The following is a 19,827-nucleotide window of genomic DNA, read 5'->3' on the forward strand; positions in this document are numbered from 1 at the left end:
GTAATGATCATGTATAATGTTTACCTATACTGCGAAAATCACAAGTAATTCACACATTTCTTTTTGGACTATTATGAATATTCTCCTAGCCTATATAAATCAACAAATTTTACTTTACTCTTGATAAAGTAATACACCTAATATAGCAAAGGGTTTTCGGTCTGAGCTGTAATTTCATTATTAATCATTATGTTTGTGTCCTATACACAAACAGGTGGCTGGTAAGAATTTTTCTTATCTTAGAGATAAGGCAAATTCTTCATTCTTTTAACTATCAGCAAAAAGAAGGTCTAAACTGAAGTTTGAAATGTATACAAACACATATTTTAAAATATCACTACAAAGCAAAATGATAGTGACCTGTGTAAGGAAAAAGGGGTGGGTCAGAAAGCCAAGAATGCCTGGCAAGGAAACATGTGGTTTTAACCCTCACTATTAAAATAAGTCATAGTGCCTAGCCATGGGATGAAGGCAATCCTATTCTTTGTGCCAGTCATGTTTATCACAACAGAACTAGCTTGCCCACCCTTATGATCTGGGCAGGGTGCTAATACAATGAGGGACTGCAATAAATTGAAAGTAAAATAAACCCCCTATATATCCTGAAAGGAAAAAAGCTTAAAAAGAAGCTACATTTTACTGAAAAGGACACTAAAATGTGCACTGTGCAACCCCTCTCCCAAACCACTGGCTGCTTTAAATGTTTTTTATAAAGTGATTCTTTCATCCAACAGCCTTGGTAAACCGTTGGGTGCTGGGGAAGAAAGAAGCAGTATTAGGTATGCAGTGTTGCTAGGGAACACTCTAGTATCAAGGAGCAGCCCACAGCGGTTTCAGTAGCTTGTGAAGGGCTTCCCTCCACCCACCCTTTTCAGCTTATTTAAATCATAACACTGGGGTTAGTGGACTGAAGTGTGTGTGTAAAGAAGAGGGGGAGAACCAGGTTTTGTCTTAAAGAAGCTATTAGAGGAACTGGTAGTGGGAGAAAAGCGGGATGCAGCTAAGAGCATGTTGAGTAAAAGGAGGAAAAAAAAGAGGGATGAAGAAGTGTGTGGCAGGAGATGAGAATAAGTAAACACATGTTCAAGGAATATGTAGAAAAATGGGAAAAAGATAACTACAACTAAATTAGAAAGAAAACACAGAGTAAGAAAAGACCAGAGAATCAGCATCATTAAAGACAAGATTTAAAAAGAGCAGTAATGTTTGGGACTATGACTGCCTTTCAAACTTAATGACTAGAAATATGTATATAAAAGTGGAATATTCTCAAGTTAGGCTTCCAATGAATGCAAACAAAATTATGAGACAGGAATTTGGATCTGGATTTGAGTGGAAGCACATTATCAGTCTGCCCTTTTGCCAAGGCATCTACAGCAACAACAACAAAAACACTGACAATGCAAGGAATATAATACAGTTCTTTAAATTATATGGAGAGATTTAATATGATTTTTTCATTTCAGAACTAAAATAGAATTTGGTAGTTAAAAGTAATCTATACTAAAGAGCACTGCGTTACTACTATAACTATATTAGCAACCCCTAATAAAATAATGTTTACATTTTATCAAGATTCTAACAAATAGATCAATAAAGAAAACCAACATTTCTTACATATATAATTTAGTTTTGAAAAAATCTTAAATAAAATGTTTAAATAAAAATGGTTAATTATTTAATACATAAAATTTATAATAATATTTTTAGGTAAAATGATCTGATTTTTCAGAAGGAAATTTCCATAGATCCTCAGTTCAGGTGTAGAGACTAAAATATCATAAGCTTATGAATACCAGGGAACTAATATAATTGTGGTCTTTCTATTTTAATGAGTAAAGAGAAATGTAGTAATCGATGGTTGTTTTTTTAACACAAGGCTTAAAATTTAGAAGTGAATAAGAGAAATTACTTATAGTTGAGAGAGGAAGTGGTGTGACATCAAATGATTATTAAGTTTCAATATAGAAATTTATGATTTATTACAATAATATACCTTCATTAAGATGGAAAACATATATTTATCTGCATGTGCTTATGTACATTTTCCGCTTACTGTGTAATTTTTTCTGTTGCCAAATTCAGGGCATCCAGATGCATTTGAGCCAGCCGTAATCCAGGAAATGTCAAAAAAGCCCCAATGAGTGAACAGAAAATAGCCAGGAAAAATTTGAAAGTAAGTTTTGAAACAGGACCCCTAAAAATAAAGTTTTAAAAAAGAAGCTGATAAATTTTTACAGTTAGCTCTCTAAGAATCAAACACACTATAAACACAATAACAGTAAGATAAGGAAAGTAAATGTCTACAAAAAGACTGTTCTTATTCAAGTGCCTATAATGGATGTTGGTGAACTGTAAAGTAAATTGTAAGCTAAACCAGGCACCTCTTAGGGGCATTTCTAACAATCTAACCTACATATTCAGTATAGAATTGCTATATGACTTAGATATAACTTTAATTTAATCTCCAGAAGCAAGAAATTAAAGAACAAATCAACACAAGAATTTTATGAAAGATTCAGACTTTAAACAGCTGGAAAAAATGAGTAAGGATGTTTCTAGAAGTTATATCCAACTTAAGAATTCTTTTCATGATTTAAAAACAATCATTTAAAGTAAATACTGCTTTATTAAAAATGGAAAATTTTAAATTTAAACAATGCTTAATTTTTCAAAAACTTACTGAGATTCTAAACCTTGCTTTTCAAGAAATTGCATGGCACTGTCTGAAAAATTTGTAAACCCTGCAGGGGGAAAAAAAAAAGATTACTCTTATCATAGTGGTGAAATACAGACTCTTTCCCTGGAAATAAAAATGCTAGGAAACACAGTATCTTAAATTTTGAAATGACTAGCTTAGCTCTTTCATGTGTTAATTAGTATGCCATAACGCAATAAAATTTGGTTATTAGCAGGGAATAGTCTTTGAAAACATCCCTTTGATATTTGTACATTCCATGAGTGTGCATAAAATTTGCATTAATTCTTTATGTGAGTAAACTTTAGTAATACAGAAACTTAGTTAACTACAAATGGAAAAATAAGGAGATAGTATTTGGGGGAAAGGTTTAAAAACAAACAAACAACTAACTGAAATCAAAAAAATTGCAAAAGGAAGGCAAGCATAATGCTGCATGCCTGTAATCCCAGATACTAAGAGGCTGAGGCAGAAGAACTGCAAGTTAAAGGCCAGCCTGGACAACTTAGTTGAGACCCTGTCTCAGAATACAAAGAGGGCTAGGATGGGGCTGGGGATGTGGCTCAAGTGGTAGCGTGCTCGCCTGGCATGCGTGCAGCCCGGGTTCGATCCTCAGCACCACATACAAACAAAGATGTTGTGTCTGCCGATAACTAAAAAAATAAATATTAAAAATTCTCTCTCTCTCTCTCTCTCTCTCTTAAAAAAAAAAAGAGGGCTAGGATGTAGCTCAGTGGTAGAATGCTTGCCTAGCATATGTGGGGGGGGGGGCTGAGGGTCAATACTTGGTACTGCAAACACACACAAATAAAAAAAAAGAACAGAGGAAGAATTCATTTAAAATAATACAGGCAAATTATTTAAAACAGTGCAGTATATACCTCAACCTTAATTTTAAGCATTTATCAGTTCTAAAACTTACTTAAATATTGAAGTAAAAAATACTAATGCTGGACAAATCAAAACTTATCTTTGAAGTTGTATGAAACTATTACCTGTTTCAAGTCCAAATTCCAGATAATTCTCTGTTACAATCAAAACTGCCATTGCTTTGACGAAGAAAAAAAATCCAAAGGTGACACAAACTGATCTTTCACCACCATCTTCTACTTTAAAATAGTGTGTAGTTAATGAAAATAGAACTTTGCTGCAGAAGGAAAAGTTCAGGAAAAACCACAAATAACTTTGCAGGAGCTATACACAACCATCTTTACAGGATGTGGACCCCAAAAGAATTTGACTACAACATTTAGATTTGATATGCTTATATAAAAGATGCCCTTTGGAAGAAAATTTTAAAAACAATGAAAATCTGAATGGTTTTCCAGGAAATTGAATATAAAAACAGGGCAAATCTAAATGAAATGAAGTTTACAACTTTTTTTTTTTGTGTGTGTGTGTGTGTGGTGCTGGGGATTTAACCCAGGTCCTTGTGCATGAGAGGCAAGTACTAAGCTATATCCCCAGCACTACAACACTTTTAAATTAAGGGAAAGTATACTACAATTAAGTTGCAATTAGGGAATGCATTTCTCATTTAATTGACTCAAATTTCACTAAGAAGTTATTATAGGAATATTTTATAATAGGTTCTCAGTGACATGAAAAGCCACGGTAGACGTTATATTAGGGCACTGTCTTTATTGGGCTTGTCTACTGAACAATTTACCTTTATAATGAAACACACAACATACCTTACAGAAATTATCTGTAACCACCCAACAATTTATAATTTGAGAATTACCAATAGCTACTGAAGATCTATCATATGAAAACATAAGTTTAAAAGAAACAACTGTTTCTAGAGAAAGCAAGTTCCAACTGAATATTCAAAAACAACCCAAGTATCAATATGCACCTATTAAAACTACTGAAGACATCTGAACCCCACCCACAACAATTCACTTAGTCAGTATCAAATAAAAACATGAGTCCAAGCTAGAACTAGTATCTCCCTTATACCAAATTGTTCTCCATGAAAGCATAAACCAAGCAAACAAAATAAGGCATTTGACAAACAAATCTAGAAAAGCAACTTCTTACATTAACATTATGTCAAGCACTGGAATGCTTGGCTGTAAGGTGTCCCCCCAAAAGCTCACGTATGAGACAATGCAAAAAGATTCAGAGGAGAAATGATTGAGTTGTGAGAGTCTTAACCCAATCAGTGAATTAATCCCCTGATAAAGATTAACTGAATAGTAACTGAAGTGTTAGGATATGGCTGAAGGAGGTGGAAATTGGGACATGGCACTGGGGTATATATTTGTATTTGGCAAGTGGAGATCCTTTTTCTCTGCTTTCTGATCAACATGTGAGCTGCTTTCCTCTGCCACACTCTTCTACCATGATGTTCTGCCTCGCCTGGAACCTGGAGGAATGGAGCCTGCCTTCTACAGACTAAGACTTCTGAAACCATGAGCCCTCAAACAAACTCTTCCTTCTCTACAATTGTTCTGGTAGAGTCTTTTAATCATAGCAGTGAAAAAGCTGACTAAAACACCTAGTATTTGCCATGTGCCAGGCATTACTAATTAACTCATTTATTCTGCACATTAGCCATGCTATTATCCTTGCTTTACAGACACAAACAAACAAATACACAAACCAAAAACAACATCATCAAAAACCCCTTTAAAATAAAAACCTGTGGCACAGAGGTTAAGTAAAAACTTCAAAGTCAAAACTAGATTAGAGGCAGTTGGGATTTAAACTAGGCGGTCTGAATCTCATCTGTGCACTTAACAATTGATTATACTGTCTCTACAAACTGTCACAGCACTTAACAATAGTTCAGAACCATGAAGTCTTTTCAAAATAGAACTGCCCTAGACAGAGTAAGCAGCTCAAAAATTCTCAGTATCAGTTTTTTCAAGGTATTGAGCATTAGGTAAGAGGAGGCTAACTTGTTTTTATAAAAAGGGATACATTTTTAAGTCTTCTAAATCAGTAAAACCAGCAACCTCAGCAAAGTATAATAAGAATTTAAAATAAATAAGAATATGTAGCAAACTATAATAAGAGTAATACTTACACTCTAGTTTTTATTTTTCAATGCAGTATTTAGGGATACTTCTATGTGTTATTCCCGCCAAATTCCTTCTAAAATCACTAATATTGTACAAGTTTTCCCTAAACATATTTGTCAATCCCTCTATTTTAGTTAACAGTTAAATCATGTATAAGCAATAAACACCGCAGAAGTTGTCCTGATTCTATGATATTAATCTTAACCTTAATTGATGAATTTATACAAAGTCAATTTCAATTAAAATGATTAACAGAGGCTTAAAAGAAGCACAATTAACTTCCAAGTTACCAAAAGAATGTGACTTTTAAAAAACTATTCTTCATGGAATCAATGCATACAACCTATTTTTGTCTACATTTCTACCTTAGTTTCTCAGTTTTTGCATTTACATTCTCACCTTAAAGGCAAACGCTGGTAGTCTACAGTTGCAGTAAAAAGATTTCCTAAAGGAAAAAGTTCAGAAGGTTATACATATTGAGGGACTAGGACCCTGATCATAATCCAGGGTCTCTAGCTAGGAGAGATACCTGTACAGGTAAGTCCTGTTCCACCATCAATAAAAAATTATCCCATTACCCTGCCTAACACATATTTCTGAGGACCAGGGGGATAGCTCGGTGGTCTAGGATGTGCAAGATCCATGGATCAATCCCGAGCATTACACTTAAAAATAAAATAAACACAGTTTGTAATAAAAATGCTTCCGATAGCCAGATGAGTATGCTAGGAAAAAAAAAATTAAAAAGTATTTATCCAAACCATGCAAAATCTAAGCTCTTGGAATAGCTTTACTTTATCAAAGTAATAAACATATTATAGTTTAAATTTGCATTATGATTTATTTTAGTAATTTAATTAATAAAGAAAAACTACAAAATTAAGATTTCCCTAAACTAGATTTCTCACTTCTTACAGGAGAAAACAAAGTATGCAGAGAAGAGTCTAGTATACAAGTAGTTTTTAAATTATGCAACTTTTAAATCATAGGCTATTTGTGATGAATAAGTGATCTTAGTTACTTAGTAAGAATAGAAGGTTAGGTAATAACATGAAAAAAGTAAAAGCAAATAACACAAAATAAAAGATGTGATTTTAAATAAATAGGACTATTAAAGCTTTCATTCATACAAATAATATATATTTAAAGTGAAGAATGTGAGTACCAAATTTTCTGAAAAACAAGTTAGCAACAATTTTACAAGTCTTAAGTTTTATTTAACAACATTTAAGACAGAATCTAGGAAGCACAAAACACTGTTTAAGAGTGGTGATAAGATTTTAGAATTAGGATACACACACTTTTCCCTCTACGTTACTCTGAATTCCATATTCCTTACTTATTTACATCTTTTCCAAAATAAACAAAACCAGTTTAACTCACAGCATCAAACACTATAGTCCATCTCTTTGTTGTCATTATAAAGAACTTATGTATTGGAAGATAAGAAAAGGGAAATAAGGTTAAAACACAGATCCAAAACCACTACTGAACAGCTTTTGAGATATCACTACGATTATGTGTACTGCCTGAGGGCCTAAGCCCAGGTTTGAAAAAACACTGCTTCATTTTTATTGAAAATGGAAACTAGAATCTCTAAAAAGACAATTTCCAACTCTTCCACTTACACTGAAAAATAAAATAACACCTTTGGCCAAAAGTGACATCAAATGACCAGAATGATCAAAGATTATATTTACTGTTAAACCCTAGAGTAATTAAATAAATCACAAAATATGTCAACAATAAAGGAAAAGAAAACAAAATAAGAAGCAACCTGACCCAGGCATGAAACATGATCTTGCCCTGATCACTAATCCTTCAACATCACCCCACACCATAAATGTCTAAAACGTCACAATCCCTGCATCCTCAATTCATATTGGCTAGTTAAATCTTAAACTAAGTATTTATTGAGTTCCATATTAGAACAAAACCTCCCCACAACTCAGTGTAAAATACACATACGGTATTCTGAAATGAATTGCTATGATCTGGCCACATCCATGCTTTCAACTTTTCATTCAATATTCCCCAAACCTCCACTTGTCAGGATAGTGTATTTACCATCTCCAGAATGTAACTGCTACACTGTCTTGGATAATAATTTCTCTCTCATCTGAATGGTCCTCTTCTCTCCCATCTACCTAATCATAGACTCAACTGAACTCCACACCTTTCAAAGCTTAGCATTATCTCACCAGTCAAGACCAGTCTCTTACTCTTCAGAATTTATTATAGCATTTACTACTAAAATTCACTTGCCATATAATCAATAGTACCTTAAACTGTAGTGTGACCAATCTATAAATAAAGCATTTTCTAGATCTAGAGTGCCTGGCTGAATCCTGGTTCTACTCTTACTATGTGATCTTTCACATGAAAATTTATTAACCTCTCCATGTTTTCATTTCTTTATTAGTAAAATGCAGCCACTATATCCACCACCTGAGAGGGCTAGTTAAAAATTAAAGAGTTCTTTGTAGTTCTCAGCAACAATCTGATGTTTCCTAGATAAATGAATTAAATACTGAACTTTTAATACCAGAGAATATTGGAGTAAAAACAAGGACAGACAGATCAAATAATGATACGTCTCAGTTGCATTTAAATCTCTTTAAGTATATAATAGAAGGCCAAACAAAAACTTCCTAAAAAAACTATTGTTAGACTTAGAATATAAATTTGGCTTTTTGTTTTTATGAGTCAGGAGAAATAACTAGAGTATGGTGCTCCATTTGAGTTCTTCACTGGTAACTGTGGTAACTTTAAGTTCATTTAATAGGAAATATCTATATTACATAAGGCTGCAACAAAGTTTCTTACTGGGCTGTTTAGCAAAGTAAATTAGGTAGCAAAGTAAATTAGGTAGACATTTTTGCCTTTTTATGTACAAATATCTGATGTAAATAATAATACGATGATGCCAAAACTAAGCTTTTATACTTACAGACATGTACAACCAAAAAACACTAGTTAAAAACATGGCATTTTATTTATTTATTTATTTATGGTTAAGCAATGAAAATAATACTGGTCAAGTACCTTCCCTTTGAATGAACTTCTTACTTCTATCCTCTCACTATTTACAGATTATTGTTTAAAGAATATTCAAGGCTATATATGGAAGACTATGGATGCAAATAGTCATTTTCTTTTAAGAAACTCGGTTTTTTTTTCACCAGTTTTACCCCTTATTCTTAGCTGAAAGACCACCAACTTTACATGCTAAATTAGTTTACTTTCTGTTGCAAAATCTCAACCCTTGAAACCAAGAACATTAGAGGAAAGATATTTTTTTTTCTTGCCACAAGGCTGACATTTTTAAAGTTCTAATTTAGTATTAACATACTTTTTGCAGTTAGAAATAGTTCACATTTTATAGATGCCAATGCAATAATTCAAATGGAAAAAAAATCAAGGGCAGGTAGAAAAACTTACTTAGGAGGAAATATTTTAAACTTAAATTTAAACTTAAATATGATTAAGTTTGAGCTGAAGAGCTTTAAAATGGTGAGCAGACTTAATGTTTAGTTCTAAAATGGCAATTTTTTTCTCAGATCTAGAATAACAGTTAATAACATTTATCAAGGTACTATTATGATTCAACTTAGTTTATACTCACATTGCTTTAAAGCCTCAATTCTCATTAAGAAAATATGCCTTATACCAAAAAATGCCCAAATCATTCAAAGATATTTATCAATGCTTTTCTGACAAAGAAAATTCAACAAGAAATATATTGTTGTCAATACACAAATATGATCGGTATTCTCTAATATTTTTTACAAATTTTTGAGTATGTTTTTATAATTGGTAATGTTTCCACTTAGCCAAGAAATTTCATGTAAGTTTTTCAACTCTAAGAAGAAAGATTATATTCTTACTTTTATGAGCATTACCAATAAAAATAAGGTATGATTTTTTTCATATCAAATGGTTAAGCCTTTCACATTTACTGTTCCTGCAGAAAAGGCAACCAAAATACTCAATACCAGTAACACTTTGCATTCTACATGGCAAAACCACCTAGAAACTGTACCAAAAATCTATTATAGATGTATACTTACAGATATACAATAAAACTAAACAATAAGTACTTGATAGGCCCTTATGACTGAGTAAGTAAAATCCTTAAAAATTCTGATCCTATATTCCAATGTTAAAAATAAATAAAGCATTGATACTCTTTTTAACTAAAATTATTTTTTCATATTTTCTTAGGTAGGTTCAATTACCAATTAGAAAGAAGAAAAAAAATGTCATGCTTCTCTAAAATTTCATCCCATAATCACTAATCTCAACCTAACCAGATTATGGGGGGAAAATACAGATATTTGAAAGCATAAAGCTTTATTTTGAAAACAAAACCAAATATATAAAAATAAAGCCCTATTAATTAAGCTTTTGCATTAAACTGAAACAAAATAAAGATATCTTTAACATTTATTTCAGAAGAAAAATTATCACTTTAAGAGAAAAAAGAATTATAAATTAAAAAATAGAAATAAGGTCCTATCATTTCTATTTAACTCTAAGTTTCTAATTAGAAGTCTGTATAATCTAGAAATCACATAAGATCTCTAAAAGTTTATAAAAGAAACAAACTTTTAGATAACATGCTATGTACAACTTCTCAAGAAAAATAAGTACTTTAGCTCAGATTCAATAACTTTGACTCTGTCCTTCTTGACATCTTATCCAGTTTACTTCGGGTTTAGAGTTTCATTTTCCTCATTAATTTAAAGCAGCACATTTTTAGAGAGTAAGAATATAGTAATTCAGAACCTTTATGGAATTTGAAAATGGTGACTAAGTTGTGATAGCTTGCTGCAGTTGTCTATTTTCAATAGCAAAAAGGTAGCATTTAACTTACAGATGATTAATTTGCAAACTTACATATATAGAACCGAATATTATCAGAAAACCCTACAATTTATTTTAAATAATTCACAGTTTTCATCTTTATGTAAAATTTGTATGTCTGACATCCAAAGCAAATTAAAAATTTAAAACACAGCCATAAAAACATACATAATAGGGTTTTGTACCTTAAAATCAACCACATTGTAAAATACAAGTGCTGTGGAAATGTGACTAATGATCCAGTTCTTTAGCCAAATATAATAGGACTACTGAGAAGCTTTATCATTCTTTATAGAATAGCTTTCTTCTCAAATTCAAGTAATTGACTCATTACTTTGTGTGCTACAGTTCATTCCTAAGAAAGTTTCTTAAAAAAAAAAAAAGATTCATACATTTTAGAGTATTTTTATTTTTAAAAGTTTTATGCCTACCATGGGATCTTTGGCTTTTTGCCATCATCATTTTTACCTTTTTACTTTTTTTTTTAAATATTGTTTTAGTTGTAGAAGGACACAACGACTTTATTTTAGTTGTGTATTTTATGTGGTGCTGAGAATTGAACCCCGTATCTCATATAAACTAGGCAAACATTCTAGCACTGAGCCACAACCCTAGACCCCTTTTACTTTTCATTTATTCATAAATGAAACATGCTTCATACTCATAAAACTGGAAGATTTTTTTTTCCAGTGACTCTTGACACCTCATGGGCCATCAGACAGGAAAGACAATTACTAGAACTGTTCCATCCTTACTGCAAGGCTTTCTTCATCCTGTATCTTCCTCCTACCTAGCAACTGGGCATAAATAGAATGGAAACGCACAGGCTTCTTCAAAAAAGGTTCTTAGAATTACAAATGAGAATGAAGAGAACTAGACTTAGTTTGGATTCAGGAGTGAGAGTGAAAATGTGATAGCTGAGATGAAGGTACAACTCAAGCTGAAGCACAAAGTAGGGCTGATCATGAGAGATGATGCAGTTTTAGGTTTCAGGATTCAGGGATTAGAGTCACACATTAAAAAAGTCAATTCTCACTTTTTAGAACCTTCAAGATTCTATAGAAATTATCACTGCTGTCCTACATAAGTATGTAAAATATAACCGAAGGGAAAAAACAAAATGACCATGGAAATAAAGCAATTTTCTTCCCAACTTTTGAATGAATTGATAAATTTTATGTGACTGAGCTGGGTACCACCTTAACAAAAGATAATTCATTAGTAACAACTGCAGAGAATTTCTGAATCAATTGAAGAATGTGTGACTTTGGAATTCAGTAGAGCTATTGTTTTATGTCATCAATGGCAACATGTGTTAGACTAATAAGCAGACACATAAAATAAAAAAACGAAGAGAAGCCACTCAGAGGTCATTTCTCCTGGACTTAGTGCATAGGGTGAAAACAAGATGACTAAGATAAAAGAGATTATAAACAGACCCCTCTTTGGTGTTAATATGGATAACTGGCACTTAATTTTGGTCTTTTCTATGCTGTAAAAGGGAGCAGGTTGTTTTCTCACATGCTACAGGTTTGAATGGAAAATCACATACCTACACATATACAGAATTCTACTTCCTTCTTCTTTCCTACCCATTCTATGGAGATTTAAAGTTGGCAGAAAATAGCTTGAACTATAAGCTCTTCAGCACTTTCTTTCCCTTCTGGGATGAGGAGTCACCAAGCTAAGAGACTTCAGCAAGGATGAGACCGTTTGGCACTTTTTGTGAGTGCAGTATTTAAAACTAAGCAGAGTCAGTTCAGTGCTGAAGACTGTTTAAGGACATTTGCTCTCACACTATTGGGCATTATTGAATGAAACAGAAAACTGAAATTTATAAACAGAAACAATATGAATAGCTATTTACAAGTATATTTTTAAAATTTCGGTTAGGTAAGTATTAGGACTATATCACACTAAAATTAAATCGCATATAAAAATATATATTTCTCTATATGTATAAACAGTGAAGGCAATCAAGAAAAGGATATTCCATAATAAATAACATTTCAAAGTATGAAAAAAGTAAGATTAGTCAGCTATGCTAATTATCAAACTGAAATATTTTAGTGGGTTTTATATGACTTGATATGAAAAATGAGTACTCTGAGTGGTGTTATTACATTTTTAATGCTACTAAATTAAACAGGAATATTCTAAGTGAACATAATCTTTCAAAATACATATCTGAGGATGTTTCTCAACTGAAAAACATGATCATATTTCTACCTAGTATACTATATACCTGTGAAGATACTGCCTCTCAAGGCTGTGCTCTGGTCCTTCTACTCTACATTATAACTAAATCAATCCAAAAGAGTCAAGAAAGAACTAACACAATGAATTAAAATGTCAAATCATGTCATATATTTAAAATAGTATCTGCTTATATAGTGTTAATAGTCTCTGGTTGAATATAAAAGACATAAGACACACATTCCTCTGCTTACTCCCAAAATCTGACCAAAGAAACCACATAGGAAAGTAAAAATCCTCAAGAATTAAAAATAAGTGACACAGGGAAAAAAAAAAAAGATGTCAATAAAGTTTTAAAAGACAGGAAATGGTTGAAAAAGCAACAACTAATTTAGGTTTCAGCACTTTCTGGTATACTGGGTCTGCAAAGAGAGGAACCCATTAAGAAAGAAAGCAAATTCATTCATCAGAGACTCTAGAAAAGCCAGGAATTAGAGACACCAGGTACTTCCAAATGTAGAGTTGTAGAGTGTTTGAAAACAGGAAGATTGTTTGAAAGCCTGTATTCACAGTAATTAAGACTTTCCAGATTTTCTGTCTTGCCTAATCACATAAATTACATGGTTGCTCTTCACCAACTCTGGCAGAATGTGTAAGGATTACTTTTTGAAGATAGTAAATCAGAGAAGATTGGCTTGGGATTACTATGTAAAAGTTAGGCTGACAATGAAGAGCTAATAAGTTACATACCTAGTGAATGTTGAGAAGTTGATCTATCAGTTTCCATAATATTAGCCATTGGTTTTATTTCACAGGTGGGAGAATAGACAAATTCTCTCTGGAGAAAATGAGAGCCCCAAATCTTCAAATACTGACAGTTAGAAATCCCCCCCCCCACAAGGTCTCCCTTAATCATCCACAAAAAGCTTCATTAACCAATAAACTCCAGTCAGTTGCACAAAACTTTCAATTTTGTAGTGCCTTCTTGAATGAATATCAACAGACATTCAAAGCTCACAGACATCTGAGAACAATCTCCATGATTAAAACAAAAAGGGGGGAAAAATGCAATGTAAGGTATAAATGAGAACTTAAAAAAGATTAATAAATTGGAAGTAAAAAGATATTATACATTCACAACATGAGAATGCTATAAAAAGAAAAACACTCAAAAAACAAAAAAACCCAAAAGACTTAGGGTTGGAATGTAGGAAGGGCCTGAGTTTAGTATCAGTAGCCCCTACCAAAAATAAAGAAATTAATTAAATAAAAGACTTAATTTTAATTAATTATTATTAAAAGTTCACAGTAAACAATTCAACAGCTAGTTAGGTACAAGGACAATACAACTGTAATCTCAGTTTCTGAGGAGGCTGAAAAAGGAGGATCCCAAGTCTGAGGCAAGCCTGGGAAATTAAATTCAGCAAGAACCTGTCTAAAAAATAAATTAATTAATTAGAAGGCTGGAAATATAGTTCAGTGAGATAGCACTTGCCTAGTATATGCAAGGCCCTGGGTTCAATCCACAGTACCTTAAAAAAAAAAATCAAAATCAACAAAGGGATTGAATTATAAAAAAAAAAATTGAGAAAATATAAAATAAAGAAAAAATATTAAAGAACCATTCAAATAAGATAAATAACTTACTAATAAGAATTCCTGAAGACAGACAGAAAGCAGGATCTTACAAACAATAAAAATTATATAGCAGGGCTAGGGTTGTGGCTCAGTGGCAGAGTACTCGTCTAGCATGTGTGAGGCACTGGGTTCAATCCTCAGCATCAAATAAAAATAAATAAAAGGTATTGTGTCCATCTACAAGTAAAAAAAAAAATTTTTTTTTAAATCACATGGTAAAGGAAACAATCAAGGGGCTGGAGTTGTGACTCAGTGGTAGAGCTCTCCTAGCACGTGCAGGGCACTGGGTTGGATCCTCAGTACCACATAAAAATAAAAATAAAATAAAAAAACAGGTATTATGTCTAAGTACAACTAAAATAAAATATTAAAAAAAAAAAATAATGTGATGAGTGAGCTCTCAGAGTGGGAGAACATCTTTACTACATGCATATCACAGCACTAATTTCTTATATAAATTCAACACCAAAAGAATAAATAAGCCAATCAATTAATGGGCTAAGGAAATGAACAGAAGATGATATACAATCAATCAACAAATATATGAAAAAATTTTCAACTTCACTAATAATTACAGAAGTTCAAATCAAAAATACTCTAAGAGTCCATCTCACTCCAATCAGAATGGCCATTATCAAGAATACAAGCATGGGCTGGGGATGTGGCTCAAGCAGTAGCGTGCTCGCCTGACATGCATGCAGCCTGGGTTAGATCCTCAGCACCACATACAAATAAAGATGTTGTGTCCGCCGAAAACTAAAAAATAAATATTACAATTCTCTCTCTCTCTCTTAAAAAAAAAAAAAAAGAATACAAGCAACAATAAGTGTTGCCAAGATGTGGGGGAAAAAGTACACTCATACATTGTGGTGGGAATGCAAATTGGTGCAACCACTCTGGAAAGCAGTATGGAGATTCCTCAAAAAACTTGGAATGGAACCACCATTTGACCTAGCTGTCCCACACCTCAGTATATACCCAAAGGACTTAAAAATCAGCATACTATAGTGACATAGCTACTTCAATGTTTATAGCAGCTCAATTTACAATAGATAAACTGTGGAATCAACCTAGATGCCCTTCAATAGATGAACGGATAAAGAAACTCTGGTATATACACACAATGAAATATTACTCAGCTTTAAAAGAGAATAAAATTATGACTTTTGCAGATAAATGAATGGAGCTGGAGAATATCATGCTGTAGTAAGTCAATCCCCCCCAAAACAAATGCTGAATGTTCTCCCTGATAAGTGGATGCTGTTCCATAATGGGCAGCAGGGGTAGGAGTGGGGGTGGGGGTGAGAATGGAGGAACTTTGATTGGGCAAAGGGAAGGGAGGGGACATGGGGGTAGAAGATGGTGAAATGACATGGACATCATTACCCTAGGTACATGTATGACTGATTGCATGTATGGTTCAACTATACATCTTATACTACCAAAGAACAGAAAAGCTGTGCTCTATTTGTATATAGTAAACTGAAATGCATTCTGCTGTCATGTATAATCAACTAGAACAAATAAAAAAAAATCACATGATAAAAATATCAGAGCAACATCTACTTTTAGTCTGTCCTTAAACCGCACCAAAATGACAAGGGATTTGTTTTCAAGTACTTAAAAAACAGTAAAATGTGGATACTAGAAAGCAAACAGGTAGTAGTAAATGACTTAAACACAATGAGGAACCTGAGTCAAAAAGTTAAGGGAAGTTTCTGATCTTATTGCAGAACTCCCAGAAAGGTGAAGGAACTGATGTGATGTTTGTAATTCTCTGTACTGGGATGAAAATGCCAGTTGTTGAATGTATGTGTTGGAGGTAACAGTAGGTATTAAAAATAATTACCACTGGGCTCAGTGGTGAAGTGCTTGACTAACATGTACAGGGCCCTGGGTTCAATCCCCAGTACTCAGGCAGAAAAAGTACCTTAAAAAGTAACCAGTTTAATCCACCTCTATTATCTGAAACAAGTCTGAAGACTAAGGAAAGGTAAACAACTTATTTCACCATACACTCACAGTTTCTATTCTACTTTTTGTCTCGTATTTAAATATAGAACTATAAGCATAGGTCAATTAAAGTTCTCTGAAAAAAGCTTTTAACAAGAAAGACAATAACTAAATTAAATAAACAAAAGTAAATTAGAGTAGAAAAATATTTGGTAGGAAGAAAACTTAATACACACATACAAACATACACATGCATACATACATCCATGGGAAATATGACAGTCTTAGAATACCAGTCTTAGAGGGATAATATCTAAACAATAAGCATTCTACCAAGATAAAAAAAATAATAATAAAGAAATCACCAACAATTCAAGACAATTTTCCAGAACTCAAGAGCCTGAGTTTCCAAATAGTTAAACTCCTAGCATAAGGATGAAAACAGACATTCAATATGGCACAAAATTATCTCTTAATAGTCAAAGATATGAATTTCTAGACCTAAAGGGAAAATCCATAACTTAACATAATTAATGATAAAACTTCAAAATACCAAAAGCATAAAGAGAAAAAGTTCAGGAAGAGTACACAGTGGGAAAGAGAAAGTAAACAAGAAGAGCAAGAGAACATCCAATTTCTCACAACTTCAAAAACATCTGAGAAAAAATTATTTCCTTCTTTGCATTTTCTACTGAGCCAACTATCAGTCAAATATAAGAAAAATAATTTCAGGCATACAACACTTAAAAAACAACTTACCACTTTTTCTAAAGATAGTATAAGAATGGCCTCTGCCCAAACTAAGGAAGAGGCAAGCATGGGATTCAGAAAGAGTACAGGAATTCTTAGGAAGACCTTGAAATGAAGTATCAGCTGACCTATAAGTAGAGAACTTATATTCCATGGGAGGCTGAGGCAGGAGAATTCCAAGTTCGAGGGCAGCCTCAGCAAATTAGCAAAACCCTATCTCAAAATTTTTTTCCAATGAAGTATTCAAGGAAGGAAATAGTATTTCAGAATGCTTAGCTATAAAAATGAACATAATAAAAACTGATAACAAATTTAATAAATGCCTGGGAAGAATGGAAGAAAGGAGAAAGGTAAGCTAATATCTAAAATTAAAATAGTACCATATAATAGTTAAAACATCTGGAAGAAAATCCCTAAAAAAAAAGCTGTTTCTGTAAAATTAGACTTTGATAAGCAAGGAATCAGCGAACTGGCATCTTTCCTCATATTTAACTTTCTAAAACTATTTACCTCTATTTCTCTGAAATTTTTTCAATTACATGAAAAAATTTTTCAACAAAGGAAAGTCCTCTAATCTGCAATTTCTTTTTTTTTTAAAATAAGACACAGGACCTAATGATATTAACTGCAAAAGAAGTTTATAAATTAATATTAATGATGTTTTGAAGGATACATTGCAAAAGATAAAACCAGCAGGCACCATACTAAGCTGATATTCATTTCCTGTGTGGGCTTCATAAAACTGTAGTAGACTTCAGTTACTAGATATACAACTGTAGCAGCCACTGTGAAATCCACCAACCACTGGTATTCTGGAAAGTAATGCAATGCTGAAAAATAAAGGTTAAAAAAGATTTTCATTTAAAATTACATAGATTATGAGAATTTATCCATAATTAACTTAAAGTATGTCTATTTATTGACTTGGAATATAAGTTTTGCAAACATAGGAATATAAAAATGGAAACAGATTCAAAATGTTAGCATCCAAAGTTAAAATATAATAGCTTAGAAATTAAATAATTGGAATAAACCTGAAATGATTATCAAAATTACCTCAATTGTCATTAAAATATGATTACAAATGTGTTGGCATTTTCTTAGCTGAAATAACTATTTTTTTTCAGGTATCATAAGTCAAAAATTTTCTTTTTGAGGATGTAGATAATATCTTAACTTCAATGAATAAAACTGGGTGTAGTATACAAAGATTTACATGTATGTTCACTTTTGTAATGTAAGAGTTAAAATTTTTATGATGATTAATCGAACTAACGACTAATGACTAGTAATTGTTGCTACTGCAAATTAAAATAAACTGAAATGTTTGTTGATTTTATAAAAAAACCATATCCCTCAACAATTTCATTCTTCAAAGCTTATTGTTAAAATTAACATTCTATAAAAGTAAATATAATTCCGTTGCTTTGCATCTAACTTAATTTAAACCTTTTATAAGGAAGTTTGTTTGCTTATTTTATTCTGGTTTACTTTCATCGGAGTATACTTCAAAATACCAACATTATTTTTTAAAAGGCCTCCTAAAATGTGGAAGTAAATCACATATATAAACATCAATTAATGTGTTTTTACTGGCACATCAACTTTATTTTGGAACAAACTTCTTGGTTGCAAAATATAATCTAATTATACATAAAGATACGATGTCCTTACAGAAAAAATATTTTAAAAATAAAATACCACTCAAAGTGAGAGTTCTTAAAAGTATCAAAACAAACTAACCAAAACTAATATCATTTCTAAGTGATGATAGTAAATTTAAACAATCCCAAGTCCTTTTACAAATCACAAATTTGTTATTTGTTATTTTAACACTCTCAATTTGCTTCAAGTTATTTTAACTGCTTTAGGATTTCTGTTTTGACTGATCTTGGTTTTGAACATTAGACTTCAAGATTTATCCTAAATGGGTGTTAGGATTCCTCCCTCAATCGCTTCCCACCGCCCCTGCCCCTAGTGAGTTAAAAAAGAAAAAAGTTCAGCCTTTTGAATAACTTTCTGAAAGGAGGACAGTGAAGTGAATGAAAAGATAAACAAATGTCTGTTATTAAAGAAGTTTTCTAATTCTCCATGCCTGCTCACAAGCACACAGGCTTCCTCCATGGAATTCACTTATAGCAAACAGCCAGGTGACATTCACAAGTTCTAATGTTCTTTAAGGTTCATATAATAGACAACTGAGATGGGCTTTCAAAATAGTTACTGAGATATTGATAACACATTCAACTGAAGTACAAGTTACATACATTTTTGGCTATATATTTAACCCTGTGTTACAATTATATTCTTTTTGTACTCAATAATGCAATTACATATTTGCCTTTTAATATTGGAATCAAAAGTTCAGACAGAAAACCTCATTTTTACTTAAATATACATATGCAGCATACATTCACAAATGATTACATAAATATAAATCTAAAAAAATCCCCCTTCTATTCTAGTTAACTGGAATATTTTTTTCTATTGTATTATCATTTATTAATCATAACCAAGAACTTTAAGTTGATACTTATACTATTTTCACAAGACAGACAGCAACAGAAATTATCTTCATTTTGCAGACTGGGAAACTGAAGCAAAAACTATACCATGAGCAAAAACTGCTATCATTCTGCCCAAGACTTTGAGGCATATAAGTAGTAGAAATGAGACCACAATCCAGTTTTTCCTTTC

The 19,827-nt window shown here is 32.2% G+C and overlaps 1 protein-coding gene across 14 annotated transcripts in view; it reads right to left on the reverse strand.

Moving 5' to 3' along the window:
* Tmem161b (transmembrane protein 161B) overlaps positions 1-19,827 on the reverse strand; it is a 101,353-nt gene that overhangs the window by 44,641 nt on the left and 36,885 nt on the right. For 12 of the 14 annotated variants that reach the window (XR_013437133.1, XM_021725677.3, XM_078044794.1 and 9 more), the window contains 4 exons: positions 17,804-17,960; positions 3,694-3,845; positions 2,684-2,744; positions 2,057-2,197 (listed from right to left, as the gene is read on the reverse strand). Coding sequence is in view for 13 of the 14 variants with exons in the window: in XM_021725677.3 (XP_021581352.1) it covers positions 2,057-2,197; positions 2,684-2,744; positions 3,694-3,845; positions 17,804-17,960 (511 nt within the window). In the remaining variant the exon portion in view is untranslated. The remainder of the gene's footprint in view (positions 1-2,056; positions 2,198-2,683; positions 2,745-3,693; positions 3,846-17,803; positions 17,961-19,827) is intronic. The other 2 variants (XM_078044844.1, XM_078044843.1) reach the window with 2 other exon arrangements.

Source organism: Ictidomys tridecemlineatus, chromosome 1, assembly GCF_052094955.1.
Source record: "Ictidomys tridecemlineatus isolate mIctTri1 chromosome 1, mIctTri1.hap1, whole genome shotgun sequence".
Classification (NCBI taxonomy): Eukaryota; Metazoa; Chordata; class Mammalia; order Rodentia; family Sciuridae; genus Ictidomys; species Ictidomys tridecemlineatus.